We start from the raw sequence: 13511 nt of genomic DNA, 5'->3' as shown, positions 1-13511 counted from the left end.
AGAGACGATAAAAGACAAATTCCCTATACAGGTATCGATGAACTATTAGATGAATTATTTGGGGCTATGGTGTTCTCGAAATTGGACTTACGGTTTGGTTATCACCAGATCAGAGTTATTCCTGAGGATGTTGAAAAAATTGCCTTTCATACTCATGAAGGACAATACAAATTCTTAGTAATGCCATTCAGACTAACCAATGCACCAGCCACCTTTCAAGGTTTAATGAACGACGTATTTTGACCCTTTTTTAGGAGGTTTGTCCTAGTGTTCTTTGACGAGATATTGATTTACAATAGGTCATGGGCAGATCATTTGGTGTATTTAAAACAAGTTCTGGAGGTGCTTAGAGACAACAGGTTGTATGCTAAACTTTCTAAATGCAGTTTTGGGGTCGAAGAAGTTGATTATTTGGGGCACATTATTTTAGCCAAGGGGGTCAAAGCTAATGTTTCTAAGGTGAAATCAATGCTGGAATGGCTTGTACCTATCAATCCAAAATCATTAAGGGGGTTCCTTGGATTGACAGACTACTATCGGAAGTTCATAAAAAACTACAGGGTAATTGCAGCCCCTCTAACATCCCTTTTAAGAAAGAATGCCTTCAGCTAGAATGAGGAGGCCACTCAAGCATTTTAGAAACTTAAAGAGGCAGTTTCTAATCCTCCAGTTTTAATATTATCAGATTTCTCTAAGATCTTCACTATTGAGTGCGATGCAAGTGGGATGGGAGTAGGTGCTATTTTAATGCAGGAAGGACAGCCTATCGCTTATATGAGCAAGGCACTAAAGGGTAAGGCATTGTTGTTGTCAACCTACGAAAAAGAGCTGTTGGCCCTAGTCATGATTGTGCAAAGGTGGAGACCCTATTTGTTGGGTCAGTCATTTACTATTAAAACAGACCAGCAAGCACTGAAATTTCTGCTTGAATAGAGGTAGGCACAGTGGCACAACAAAAATGGATTACCAAACTTATAGGCTATGACTTTTCCATAGAATTCAAGAGGGGAAGGGAAAATAAAGTAGCTAATGCGCTCTCAAGGCAGGATGAGAAGCTTGAAGTGGAAGAAGGGTATTTGGCCATGGGGACATTTCCTACCCCGAATTGGATTCATGAACTTAAACAAAGTTACTTTGCCTCAGCTGAAATGGTGGATTTAATGGATAAGGTGTAGAATAAACAAGAGGCTTTTCCAGGCTACTCCCCCCAACAAGGATTGGTCTTGAAAAAAGGGCAAATTGTGGTGGTGGTAGATTCTAACTTAAAAAATAAGGTGCTAGACTACCAGCATAACAACCCACATGCGGAGCACACTGGATACTTAAAGACCTATCAACGAGCCAAGTGAGATTTTTTTTGGAGGGGGATGAAAAGGGGTATAAAAAAGAAAGTCAAAGAATGCAACATCTGTCAAGTGAACAAAAATGAGACAATACCAACTCCAGAGTTAATGAGGCCCTTTCCCATTCCAGGCCAAGCTTGGATTGACATTTCCTTGGATTTCATAGAGGGACTCTCTCTCTCTTATGGGATGAGTGTTATCTTAGTGGTTGTTGACCGCTACACAAAGTATGGCCATTTTATGGCTTTGGCACACCCCTATGTTGCCCAAGGGGTGTGGCTCATGCCTTCATGGACGGGGTCTTCAAGTTACATGAACTTCCTAGGTCCATTGTGTCGGATCAGGATCCTATATTTTTGAGCTCTTTTGGGAGGAATTTATTTACACTACAGGGCTACTCACTGAATTTTAGTTCTGCTTAACATCCCCAATCGGATAGACAAACAGAGGTTCTAAATAAATGCTTGGAGATCTACCTACGTTGCTATGCTGGTACTAAACAAAGAGAATGGAGTAAATGGTTATCCATGGCAGAATGGAGCTATAATAACTCCTATCATACAACCACGAAGATCTCCCCTTTCCAAGCCCTTTACGGCTATCCACCACCACAATTACTGTCCTATGTGCTAGGGACTTCCTCAATTGAAGTAGTCGACCAATTTCTGAGATCTAGAGAAAAACTTAGAGAACTATTGAAAGAAAACATGGAGTGGGCTCAGAGTAGAATGAAAATATATGCTCACCGAAGGAGAACATAGAGGAGTTTCGAGATTGGGGATTGGATGTACTTACGTTTACAACCCTATCGTCAAAAATTCGTGGATATGCGTCGTTATGAAATTTTTGCCCAAGTTTTTTGGGCCGTTCCAGGTGTTGCAGAAGATTGGGATAGCCGCAAATAGGCTGAGCTTGCCACCCTCTTCCAAAATCCATCCGATGTTCCATGTGTCTTGCCTGAAAAAGAAGTTGGGGAGTCAGATCCAGCCCCTGCCAACACTGCCACATGTGGATAAAAATGGAGATCTTCAACCTGAGCCTCAAGCCGTGATAGATCTGCGGGTTAGACGCCAAGGCAACCAAGCTGTAATAGAGGTGTTGGTGAAGTGGACGGGAACATCCTCGAACGACAATAGCTAGGAAGTTTTGTGGAAATTTCAAGAACTTTACTTGCACCTTGTGGGCTTAAGAGGGGGAATTGTTAGGTGCTCGGTTCTGAATACAGAAGAAGGATCGAGGGAAGATGTAGTCTGGAGCATTGGGGCTGTCGAAAGAGAGGAAGCCATGTTAAGCGGTCGGTAATCAGGGCCTATACGGTGTCGTTCAATAGTTTAATTAGAACGCTACGTTTTGTTATTCTGTTGCTCCTGTGTTGTCTACATGGGAGAGTCAGTTAGCATTTTGTTATTTTCTCTGTAAGTAAGAAGGAATGGGGGAGGGGGACAAGAGGGGATTTTATCGATTGTCTTGTATTTGGAATATTCTATCTAGGAGGTTGGGATTTGCCTTGTGGAATTATGAATAGTGAATGAATATTTTACATTCCCTTCTCACAAATTACACCAGTGTCTCTACAACTTCCATTACAATCATTCAATTTATTGCCCAATATTATAAGATCCACAACATTCTTGATAAAGTCTACAACACACATCAGAAAATGAAAGATTAAGACCTTTATTATTATAGAAAGAATATTTCTTCTGTTTTTTTTCAATGAAAATTAAAGGAAAAAATCTTACTTATGATCCATCTTTAAAGTGAACTTTTACCATCTGAAATCAAATTGCCACATAGCATGTGATGTTTCTGAAGCAAGACTTGAGATAATGGCCACATAGCATTGGAAAAGGCTATTGGGCTTCCGAAGGGAGCTCAGTTACTGATGTTGTAGTTTCTTCAATCGCAATCGTCGCTAGGTCTGAAATCTGATCAATTTGGGTAATTTCTTCATTCATTGTTTGCATTTGTATCTGACTTGCTTCAGAGGGGCGACTTTGTGTTTCCATGGTATTGAACCATCCACCTATATATGATCCCGAGTCACCAGGAAAGATGACTTCCCTGATATTGCTACCCATCTTCATGTGGTGAAAATAAATTAGGTAAGAAAGAATGAGGATTTTCATATCTCAGGTGAAGCTTATCGATTGATCAAACGACGAAGCATGTATATCTAACCTGGGTCACAATAGCATACAAAGGCAAGGTGTTGTACCTACACAGCACTTGAACAATCACCCTGCATAAAGAAACTATCACATGAGCAACTGAATGATATGATGGGACAAGAACAAAAAATTAAAATATGTTCCATAATTTCCTCGTCCCTCAAGTATTACCCCATAATAAGTCTTGTTACAATGTAACCTACTTTATCCATGATGCAAGAGTTGAATCCGTATGTGCTCTGCAAAGGAGTAAATGTGAAGAACTTAATAATGCAGTTGTATGTATGATGTACGGTTTTGGAAAGAAATGTGAACTACGTAGCTAACTAGCTGATATATGTTTCCTCACCAAGATCCAGAAGAAGAATGCAATCTCAAATGAGTTCAGAAACAAAATGAAGTGTATTATGTCGAGAACAATGGCAGGGCGACCAAACCAAAAGTGATCGTTTGAAGGCTTCACTCTTACTGCTTCATGTGCTTTCTCCTTCTCCTTCCTCGCCATATATGTGACCTGCTGTGCTTCATGATCATCTCTCTTCATCTCTTGTACCCCCATAGCCAAACGTATAATAACGTGTTCTAGCTTGGCACCCACAAAGAGTAGCAGCTGTCAATCCAACCATCTCAAACATTAGTCCAATTATGTCCATTCATAAATAACTCACAGTAACTGATTTCCACTAGGAATCTACCTAAGCCACTTACAATCAATGGCAAAAAGGACAACCAAAAATATGTGTGCCATCCTGCTTGTTCAATTTAAACAAGAGTAAGATTCAGAATTCCAATCATGAAATGAGATGTATAGGCACACAATCAAGATCTAAGCACATAATTACCTGCCACATTCAGTAGCAAAAAGGCCACAACAAAGAGCCACAGGTACCAGCTACGATGTGGCAATGTTAGTGTGTAAAATACAATCCGACTCTTGGAAAATAGTTCAATAATTAAACTTTGTCTTTAGGTTTTACCTTATGCCTACAACTTTTTTGAAATCAACTTCAAGTGTCCGCTTCATGTGGTTGTGAAAATCAAAATCAGGAACGTTAGGGCAGTACTCCTGCTCGGAAGCAAAAAAATAGATTTAAGTAACATATGAAACAAACTGGATATGAGTCTGTATGTAGAAAGGATGCAAATTTGACCTTGATGAATCCTTGTCGCAGTAGAATGTAGTCTGACTTGGTAACGGAGCCATAAAACTGTTTGAAGAATGATATCTACCAATAAACATAAAAAGTCTTCAAACATTATCACAAGCATAGAGCAATTCCTTGAACAAAATCTATTATACCAAATATCACTATGCAAGATGGTGTGTTTGTTATAAACGAGTTAATAATTTGAGCTGCCACATTTTATATGTATAATGCAGTCCAGATTGTGCATTGTGCTCTTAACATTGGTGGGCCAGGCCCTTAACATGAGAGCCAAGTTTGCAGAGTACACGATACTGCTGATGGCACATCTGGTGAGCTGGAAAGCATCGCATAGCAGAATATTGACCTCATCTTTTTTCTTCTACGCCATACATGGAGAGAAACTTTAGTTTGCAATACTCTCTATAGCATTACGTACTAAATCCTATAAGTTAACTCATTGCCTGTTGTGTGCATTGGAAAAGTAGCGATTACCTCGACTTGTTTGGCTTGGAGCATCCAAAGAGTGCATTGATGTTACTGTTTTAAAAACTAGAAAATTTATAAATGACAAACAATGCACTGATGTTATTGTTTCGGAAAATGCTTTATCTCCCGCTGGGGGCTCCCGCTGGAGATTAGTAGTGTATTTTTTATGTGTTTTTTTAAGTTATTTTTTATATAGATTTTTTAATAATTTTAAATATTTTTAAAAAATAAAAAAATTCAGAATATTATTAAAAAATATTTTCTTAATCACGAAGTAAAATAAAAAATCATATTTTATGATTTTTTATTTTATTTCGTGATTAAGAAAGTATTTTTTAATGATTTTTTTTTTTACTTTCTATTTAAGGAAGTGTTTTTAATGATGTTCTAAATTTATTTTATTTTTTTAAAAATATTTTTTATAATTTTTTATTTTACTTCATGATTAAGAAAGTATTTTTTAATATATATTTTTTTTACTTTCTGATTAAGAAAGTATTTTCTTAATGATGTTTTAAATTTATTTTATTTTTTTAAAATATTTTAAAATAATAAAAGATCTATATAAAAAATTACTTAAACAAAACACATATAAAATAACACTACACCTCTAGCGGGAGCCCCCAGCGGGAGCTGTAGCATAATCCTATTGTTTCATGATGAAAAAAGTAGGATTTAGTAATTCCTAACTAAATCCTACTTTTCATTTATGAAACTTTCATCTTGCTTAGTTGGGAATTAGTTTAAATAAGAAAATAGCAGGTATAAAATTAAGAGACACACAGACAGACACTGAACAATATTATGAAAGTTTAAGACAACACTATGATAACAGTCATGCTTAAGAAATAAGCAATGTACGATGTTTTTGTAATTTATAAAGAAATAACTATAATTTTTTGCATCAATGGAGTTCTTTTAAACTTTCAATATTTACGGCGATTTTAGACAGCCGCAGACAAAATTTCCCAACATCCATGCACTGCCGTCAGTCCAATCTTCGTTACGACAAGTACTGGTAATTGAAGAAAAACATATTTGCAGCGATCGCATTAAATCGCTGTGTTATTGGCAACCACTTTCGAAACCGTCGAGTAAAGCATATTTCTCGGCGTTATTTTTGTAGGAAGTAGCGACGGTATAATTCGACAATTTTACCTCAATTGTGGCGATTCTCGACAGCCGCAAAAAGAAAAGTATGGCAACTCCACGCATTGGCGTTAGTGTAGTAATCGCTGGGATAACATATTACCGGCATAATTATGCATTTTTGCATCGGTATATAATCGCTACTAAACCAAGTAATCCTGACGATTTTTTCACCGTCGTGAAAAGTATAACATTTGCAGCGTTTCATTGTTATATATTGCGAAGGTATAAATCGACGAAAAAAATTTATATCAGCGAAGATAACATGTTGTGGTTACGGCATTTGGGGCAACTTAATGAACCATTTGCGATGATTAAAAAACATCGCAAATAGCAGTTTTTTCCTGCGATGCTCGCAAACGGGCGATTTTGAGCAGTTGCGACGATTCTTTCGCGTCCAATTGGCGTCGAACCCATAATCGTTGGAGTATGATATTTACGGCTAATTTATGGACTATTTGCGACGGAATAAAACGCTAGGAAAGGTCCATTTTGTTGTAGTGTTTCTGACTAATTTGGGGATATTAAAGTATGAAGAGATAAGCTCTAAGCTCATCTAATTAATGAAAGAAAAGAACAAATGCAGATACCTCAAGATTCATACTTTGTGAATTTCAATAAAATTGGGAAAGATAAATTCAAACTCACCATCCAACTAACAATAGTTGTCCTTTTCCAACTGCCCCTTGTTGGATCTGCATAAAAGATTATTTATGTGTTCATTCCAGTTAAAAAAAAATTCAATTAGCTAATAAAGTATCATTCAATATATATTACAAATCTGGGTTCAGATTACCTCTCCTTGACAGTGAAATTTCATACCCAATTGTGTCCTCCCAGCGCTTCCACTGGCGTATCTACATATGCAGAAGAAAAATTACATAAACTATGAGATTCTTGTCAAAGAGCTTGTAAATAATGCAACAAATGGACAATAGATTAAGAGTAAAAACCACAAATTCTGTTGAATAATAAACTTAAATAAAGTTGTCTTTTAGTATATTGATGAACTAGAGTCTAGGTTCATCTTGGAAGAAGTAATTCATGTATTTGGAGATTCATGTATTTGGAGATTCATGTATTTGGGGTATTCATGTACTTGGGTATTTGTGTACTAGGGAAGTTCATGTATTAGAGTAAATGCTAGGTGAATCTACAAGCCTATAAATACCCATGTATGCATTGGCACAAAGCAAGCCACTTGAGAAGTAATTCATTTAGAGAAATCTCAGAAATAGTCTCTCCTCTCTTCCCTCTAGAATAGAATATCAGTTTTTCTCTTCCAACAAACTGGTATCAGAGCAAGTCTTTTCTAGATCCTGAAGATGGCTAACTCGACGTTTCCGTTTCAATTTCCGCATTTGACAAAGGAGAATTATGAGAATTGGTGCATTCGAATGAGGGCTTTGCTTGGATCTCAAGATGCATGGGAGATTGTAGAGAAAGGCTATGAGGAGCCTAGAGATGAAGCTTCGTTGAGTTCTAATCAAAAGGAGGCTTTGCAAAAGTTGCGGAAGAAGGACCAACAAGCTCTCACGCTCATCCATCAATGTTTGGATGAAGCAATGTTCGAGAAAGTGGCCAATGCAACAACTTCCAAGCATGCATGGGAGATCTTACAAAACTCCTATCAAGGAGTTGATAAAGTGAAGAAGGTGCGGCTTCAAGTGCTACGAGGTGAGTTCGAAGTCCTTCGTATGCAAGAATCTGAGACGATTGCAGATTATTTTTCAAAATTGTTGGCCATTGTGAATCAAATGAGGAGATATGGAGAAAAACTAGAGGATGTCCGGGTGGTTGAGAAGATTCTTCGCTCGTTGCATTCAAAGTTCGATTATATTGTGGTGGCTATCGAAGAGTCAAAAGACTTGGAGACGATGACGGTTGATCAACTCATGGGATCTCTCCAAGCCCATGAAGAGAGACTCAAGAAGAAGAAGGAAGAACCTATTGAGCAGGTTCTCGCCACAAAGCTCTATGTAAAAGAGAAGGAAGGAGAGCATGATAGAAGTCAACGAGGAAGAGGACGCGGACATGGACAAGGAAGAGGAAGAAGAGGACGAGGACGAGGAAGAGGCGGACAAAGCAATCAAAACGCCAACCATGAAGAGAGAGGTCAATCCTCAAGAGGTCGTGGAAGAGGAAATTACTCAAGGCAAAATGGGATACAATATGATAAGTCCAAAATCAAATGCTACAATTGTCAAAAGTATGGCCACTATGCTTCGGAATGCTGGAGTTCTCCTAGCAATGCTGAAGAGAAGGCGAATCATGTTGAAAATGATGAAGCGGAGCCCACTTTGCTACTAGCCTACAAAGGAGAAGAAACTAGCAAATCGAATTTGTGGTATCTTGATAATGCTGCAAGCAATCATATGTGCGGAGACAAAAGTAAGTTCGTGGAGCTTGACGAATCGGTGAGTGGGAATGTCACTTTTGGAGATTTGTCAAAAGTTCCCATCAAAGGGAAAGGTACGATTCTAATTCAGTTAAAAAATGGGAGTCATCAATTTATGTCAAATGTTTATTATGTTCCAAGTATGAAAAGCAACATTTTGAGTTTGGGGCAACTCTTGGAAAAGGACTATTTGATTGAAATGAAAAATCGTAGTCTTTTTCTAAGAGATGACAAGAAGAATTTGATTGCTAAAGTGTCCATGACAAGCAACAGGATGTTTTTGCTTGATATTCAAACTGATGTGGCTAAGTGCCTCAAAACTTGTGTGAAAGATACGTCTTGGCTTTGGCATTTGAGGCTTGGGCATGTGAATTTTGGTGGATTGAAGTTGTTGGCTCAAAAGGAGATGGTGAAAGGCTTGCCGCCTATTGATCATTCTGATCAACTTTGCGAAGGGTGTCTTGTTGGCAAACAATTCCGGAAGAGCTTTTCAAAAGAATCATTTACAAGAGCAAGTGAGCCACTCCAACTTGTTCATACTGATGTTTGTGGACCGATCAAGCCTTCTTCATTTGGTAAAAATCGATACTTCCTCCTCTTTATTGATGACTTCAGTAGAAAAACATGGGTATATTTTTTGAAAGAAAAATCTGAAGTGTTTGGTGTTTTCAAAAAATTCAAAACACTTGTTGAGAAACAAAGTGGCTATGAGATTAAGGCTTTGAGATCAGATAGAGGGGGTGAATTTACATCTAATGAATTTAATGAGTTTTGTGAAGCACATGGGATTCGTCGGGCTTTGACGGTTCCGAGATCACCTCAACAAAATGGGGTGGTTGAAAGAAAGAACAGAACGATTCTCAATATGTCGCGAAGCATGTTGAAGACGAAGATGATGCCTAAAGAGTTTTGGGCGGAAGCGGTTGATTGTGCTGTTTACTTATCAAACCGTTGCCCTACAAGAAGTGTAGAGAACTCAACTCCCCAGGAAGCATGGAGTGGAAGGAAGCCAAGTGTTTTCCATTTGAGAGTTTTTGGAAGTATTGGCTATGTGCATGTGCCTGATCAAGAAAGATCCAAGCTTGATGATAAAAGCAAGAAGCACATCTTCATCGGCTATGATCAAAGATCCAAAGGCTACAAGCTTTATAATCCAATCACTAAGAAGATGGTCATTAGTAGAGATGTGAAATTTGACGAAGAAGTTTCGTGGGATTGGAGTGATCAAGAAAATGAAAGATATGATTTCTTTCCCTTCCCTGAAGATGAAGATCAAGGAAATGATGTACGAGAACTTATGACACCTCCTCAATCACCAATAATTTCTAGTACTCCTTCATCATCTTCTTATGAAGGAAGTTCTAGTGAAAGACAATCCTGAATGAGAAGTCTCCAAGATCTTTATGAGGTAACAGAGAATTTAAGTGATGATCTAACTCTTTTTTGTCACTTTGCCGATTGTGAACCAATAAGTTTTGAAGAAGCGGTACAAGAGAAAAGGTGGAGAATTGCTATGGATGAGGAAATCAAATCAATCAAGAAGAATGATACATGAGAATTGATGACTTTACCAGAGGGACAAAAGCCCATTGGTGTGAAGTGGGTTTTCAAAGTAAAGAAGAATGCAAATGGAGAAGTAGAAAGATTCAAGGCAAGATTGGTGGCCAAGGGATATAGCCAACGTCCCGATATTGATTATGGAGAAGTCTTTGCCCCCGTTGCACGATTAGAGACGATCCGGATGATTATTTCTCTTGCAGCTCAAAAGAAGTGGATGATTTATCAAATGGATGTCAAATCGGCTTTCCTGAATGAAATCCTTGAGGAAGAAGTTTATGTAGAGCAACCTTTGGGTTATGTGGTCAGAGGGCAAGAAGACAAAGTATTGAAGTTAAAGAAAGCCTTATACGGCTTAAAACAAGCGCCAAGGGCATGGAATAGTCGAATTGACAAGTATTTTCAGGGAAATGGATTCACCAAGTGCCCGCATGAATATGCACTCTATGCTAAGGTGCATGAAAGTGGAGACATTTTGCTTGTTTGCATATATGTTGATGATTTAATTTTTACTGGAAGCAATTCAAGCATGTTTGGAGAATTTAAGAAAGCTATGATGAGAGAATTTGAAATGACCGATATTGGTCTTATGTCTTATTATCTTGGCATTGAGATCAAACAAATGGAAGATGGAATTTTTATCTCTCAAGAAGGTTTTGCAAAGGAAATTCTCAAAAGATTCAAGATGGAAGATTGTCAATCCGTGAGCATCCCAGTTGAATGTAGAGCGAAATTGTCCAAGCATGAAGACGGAGAGAAGGTAGACCCCACAACATTCAAGAGTCTTGTTGGAAGTTTGAGATACTTGACTTGCACAAGACCTGATATATTTTATGGAGTTGGACTTGTTAGCCGATATATGGAGTCACCAAGCACAATGCATTTCAAAGCGGCTAAGAGGATTCTACGTTATCTAAAAGGTACTATTGATTATGGACTTCTTTATTCATTTTCTAATGAATTTAAGCTTGTGGCGTATAGTGATAGTGATTGGGCCGGAGACTTGGATGACCGGAAGAGCACTACCGGTTTTGTGTCTTATTTGGAAAATACGGCATTTACTTGGAGTTCTAAGAAGCAACCAATTGTAACGCTCTCTACATGTGAAGCTGAATATGTTGTTGCGACATCTTGTGTTTGTCATGCAATTTGGTTGAGAAGGTTATTGAAGGAACTACTCATGCCACAAGAGGAAGCCACAAAGATTTTTGTTGATAACAAGTCGGCACTTGCATTGGCGAAAAATCCAGTTTTTCATGATAGAAGCAAGCATATTGATACAAGATTTCATTTTCTTCGAGAATGCATTGTCAAGAATGAAGTACAAGTGAAATTCGTGAAGACCCATGATCAAGTTGCAGATATTTTTACGAAGCCTCTCAAGTATGATACTTTTAACAAGTTGCGGATGTTACTCGGAGTTACCAATAATTAAGTTTAAAGGTGGGTGTTGAATAATAAACTTAAATAAAGTTGTCTTTTAGTATATTGATGAACTAGAGTCTAGGTTCATTTTGGAAGAAGTAATTCATGTATTTGGAGATTCATGTATTTGGGGTATTCATGTACTTGGGTATTTGTGTACTAGGGAAGTTCATGTATTAGAGTAAATGCTAGGTGAATCTACAAGCCTATAAATACCCATGTATGCATTGGCACAAAGCAAGCCACTTGAGAAGTAATTCATTTAGAGAAATCTCAGAAATAGTCTCTCCTCTCTTCCCTCTAGAATAGAATATCAGTTTTTCTCTTCCAACAAGTTCTTGTCATGAACTAAAGCGATGCAGATTTCAAATAGCGACATTATCACGAACAAAGGGCACAAAGATACAGAAGGCATAACAGCTTCTTAAAAGAAAATAGAATTATAAAAACACTTTTTGCAGTGGAAACTAAAGTAAGAGGCATTAATAGATTACCCTGGCTCCCTCAAGAAACATTGTCGTGACACAGAAGATCAGATGAACAACTGCCAATACAAAAATGAAAATGTACAGTTGGTGTAATGCTTCCAATGATAACACTGGAACCTTTCCCTGAGTATGAAAAGAAAAAAAAAAAAACAATAGATGTAAGTATGGATCAATTGAATATCCGCTTTATTAGATAGCTTATACTTCCATTTCAATGATAAACATCATTTTTGTCTTTTAAGGCGACAACTTTATATCATTCGCACTTGAAATGGATGGAATGCATATTATTCATTTTCACACGTATATATAGCACATCAATATTTACAAGCATCTTGAGAATAAAATAAGTTAGGTATAAAAAATAAGTTATAGTCAAAGATTTTAACACACCTCATTTAGACAGTGCCCTGTATTAGTATCTTCAGACAGAAGCTGTCGTTGATTTCTTACAGCTCGATGAGAGTAATGTTCGGAACCATTTGAGGAACCCGTGTCCCACTTGCATGGAAGCATGGAAGATGCAAGATGAGATGGTATGCATATACGACTTATCGAACCTTGAAAGACCGTTAACAAAAGGGAAATGAACCCTAGAAGCATCAGTTCTGTAAACAAGCATCAGGGGAGCACATTGATCAGGCTTAATTAGCAAATAATGTAAATATTTGTCCATGCTGAATTTGCAAGTTAAAATGAGAGATGGAGGATTATAGGGTTGCAAAAATGGCTATGAATGTGGCTTATGAGAGAGAGAGAGAGAGCAGCAAACCTTCCTTTAATTTTTGCAAGGCTCCATATAGTTGATCTTGTCCCTTACGCCTCAAGAACTGAATGGGGAAGCCAACACCAACAAACAACAAACTAATTAAGGCTATGGGCATTATGATAATAATGTTAGAGCTCACACGACAATTTGAATACCTTTCCAAGGTGATGAAGAGCTCGCTCAGCACATAAAGATATAAGAACAATGATGGAGCAGACAAGGGCAACTATCCATGTTGGCGTATACTCCAAGGAGCTACTGAGTTCCGCTTCCATACCCTTGTAATGCAGTTCACAACGAGGTTCTCTTTGTATATATGACAGAGATGGTTGTGCTGGGGAGGCAAAGAATATGTAAAAGCTAAAAGGAGAACATTATAATGTGGACGCAAGTTGTTAATGCAATGGGAGGAAACAAACAACTCCCATTGATTCATGGTGACCATTCTTACGTAATGCACAGAATGTAGAAAAGTTAAAGTGGAAAGGTAACAAAGAAGCTCTTGCTTTATTCTTAACTTTAGTCATTCCAGTCTGATTAACGTCAAAGATAACTTTCCCGAAAGGAATGACTTGGC

The 13511-nt window shown here is 37.8% G+C and overlaps 1 protein-coding gene across 1 annotated transcript; it reads right to left on the bottom strand.

Moving 5' to 3' along the window:
* Positions 1 to 3058: 3058 nt before the first annotated feature.
* LOC108989951 (MLO-like protein 13) lies at positions 3059 to 13226 on the bottom strand. Its single transcript, XM_018963737.2, has 14 exons — positions 13090 to 13226; positions 12938 to 12995; positions 12559 to 12773; positions 12172 to 12288; positions 7094 to 7154; positions 6946 to 6992; positions 4666 to 4740; positions 4492 to 4580; positions 4357 to 4406; positions 4223 to 4263; positions 3864 to 4124; positions 3686 to 3753; positions 3525 to 3585; positions 3059 to 3424 (listed from the first exon to the last, which is right to left on the bottom strand). Exons 1-14 carry the CDS (start codon positions 13207 to 13209, stop codon positions 3197 to 3199), a joined length of 1491 nt encoding a protein of 496 aa, XP_018819282.2. The 5' UTR covers positions 13210 to 13226; the 3' UTR covers positions 3059 to 3196.
* Between the last annotated feature and the right edge of the window lie 285 nt (positions 13227 to 13511).

This window comes from Juglans regia, chromosome 4, assembly GCF_001411555.2.
Source record: "Juglans regia cultivar Chandler chromosome 4, Walnut 2.0, whole genome shotgun sequence".
NCBI lineage: Eukaryota > Viridiplantae > Streptophyta > Magnoliopsida > Fagales > Juglandaceae > Juglans > Juglans regia.
Note: the sequence above shows the minus strand (reverse complement) of the source record. Positions and strands in the feature narration are given on the sequence as shown.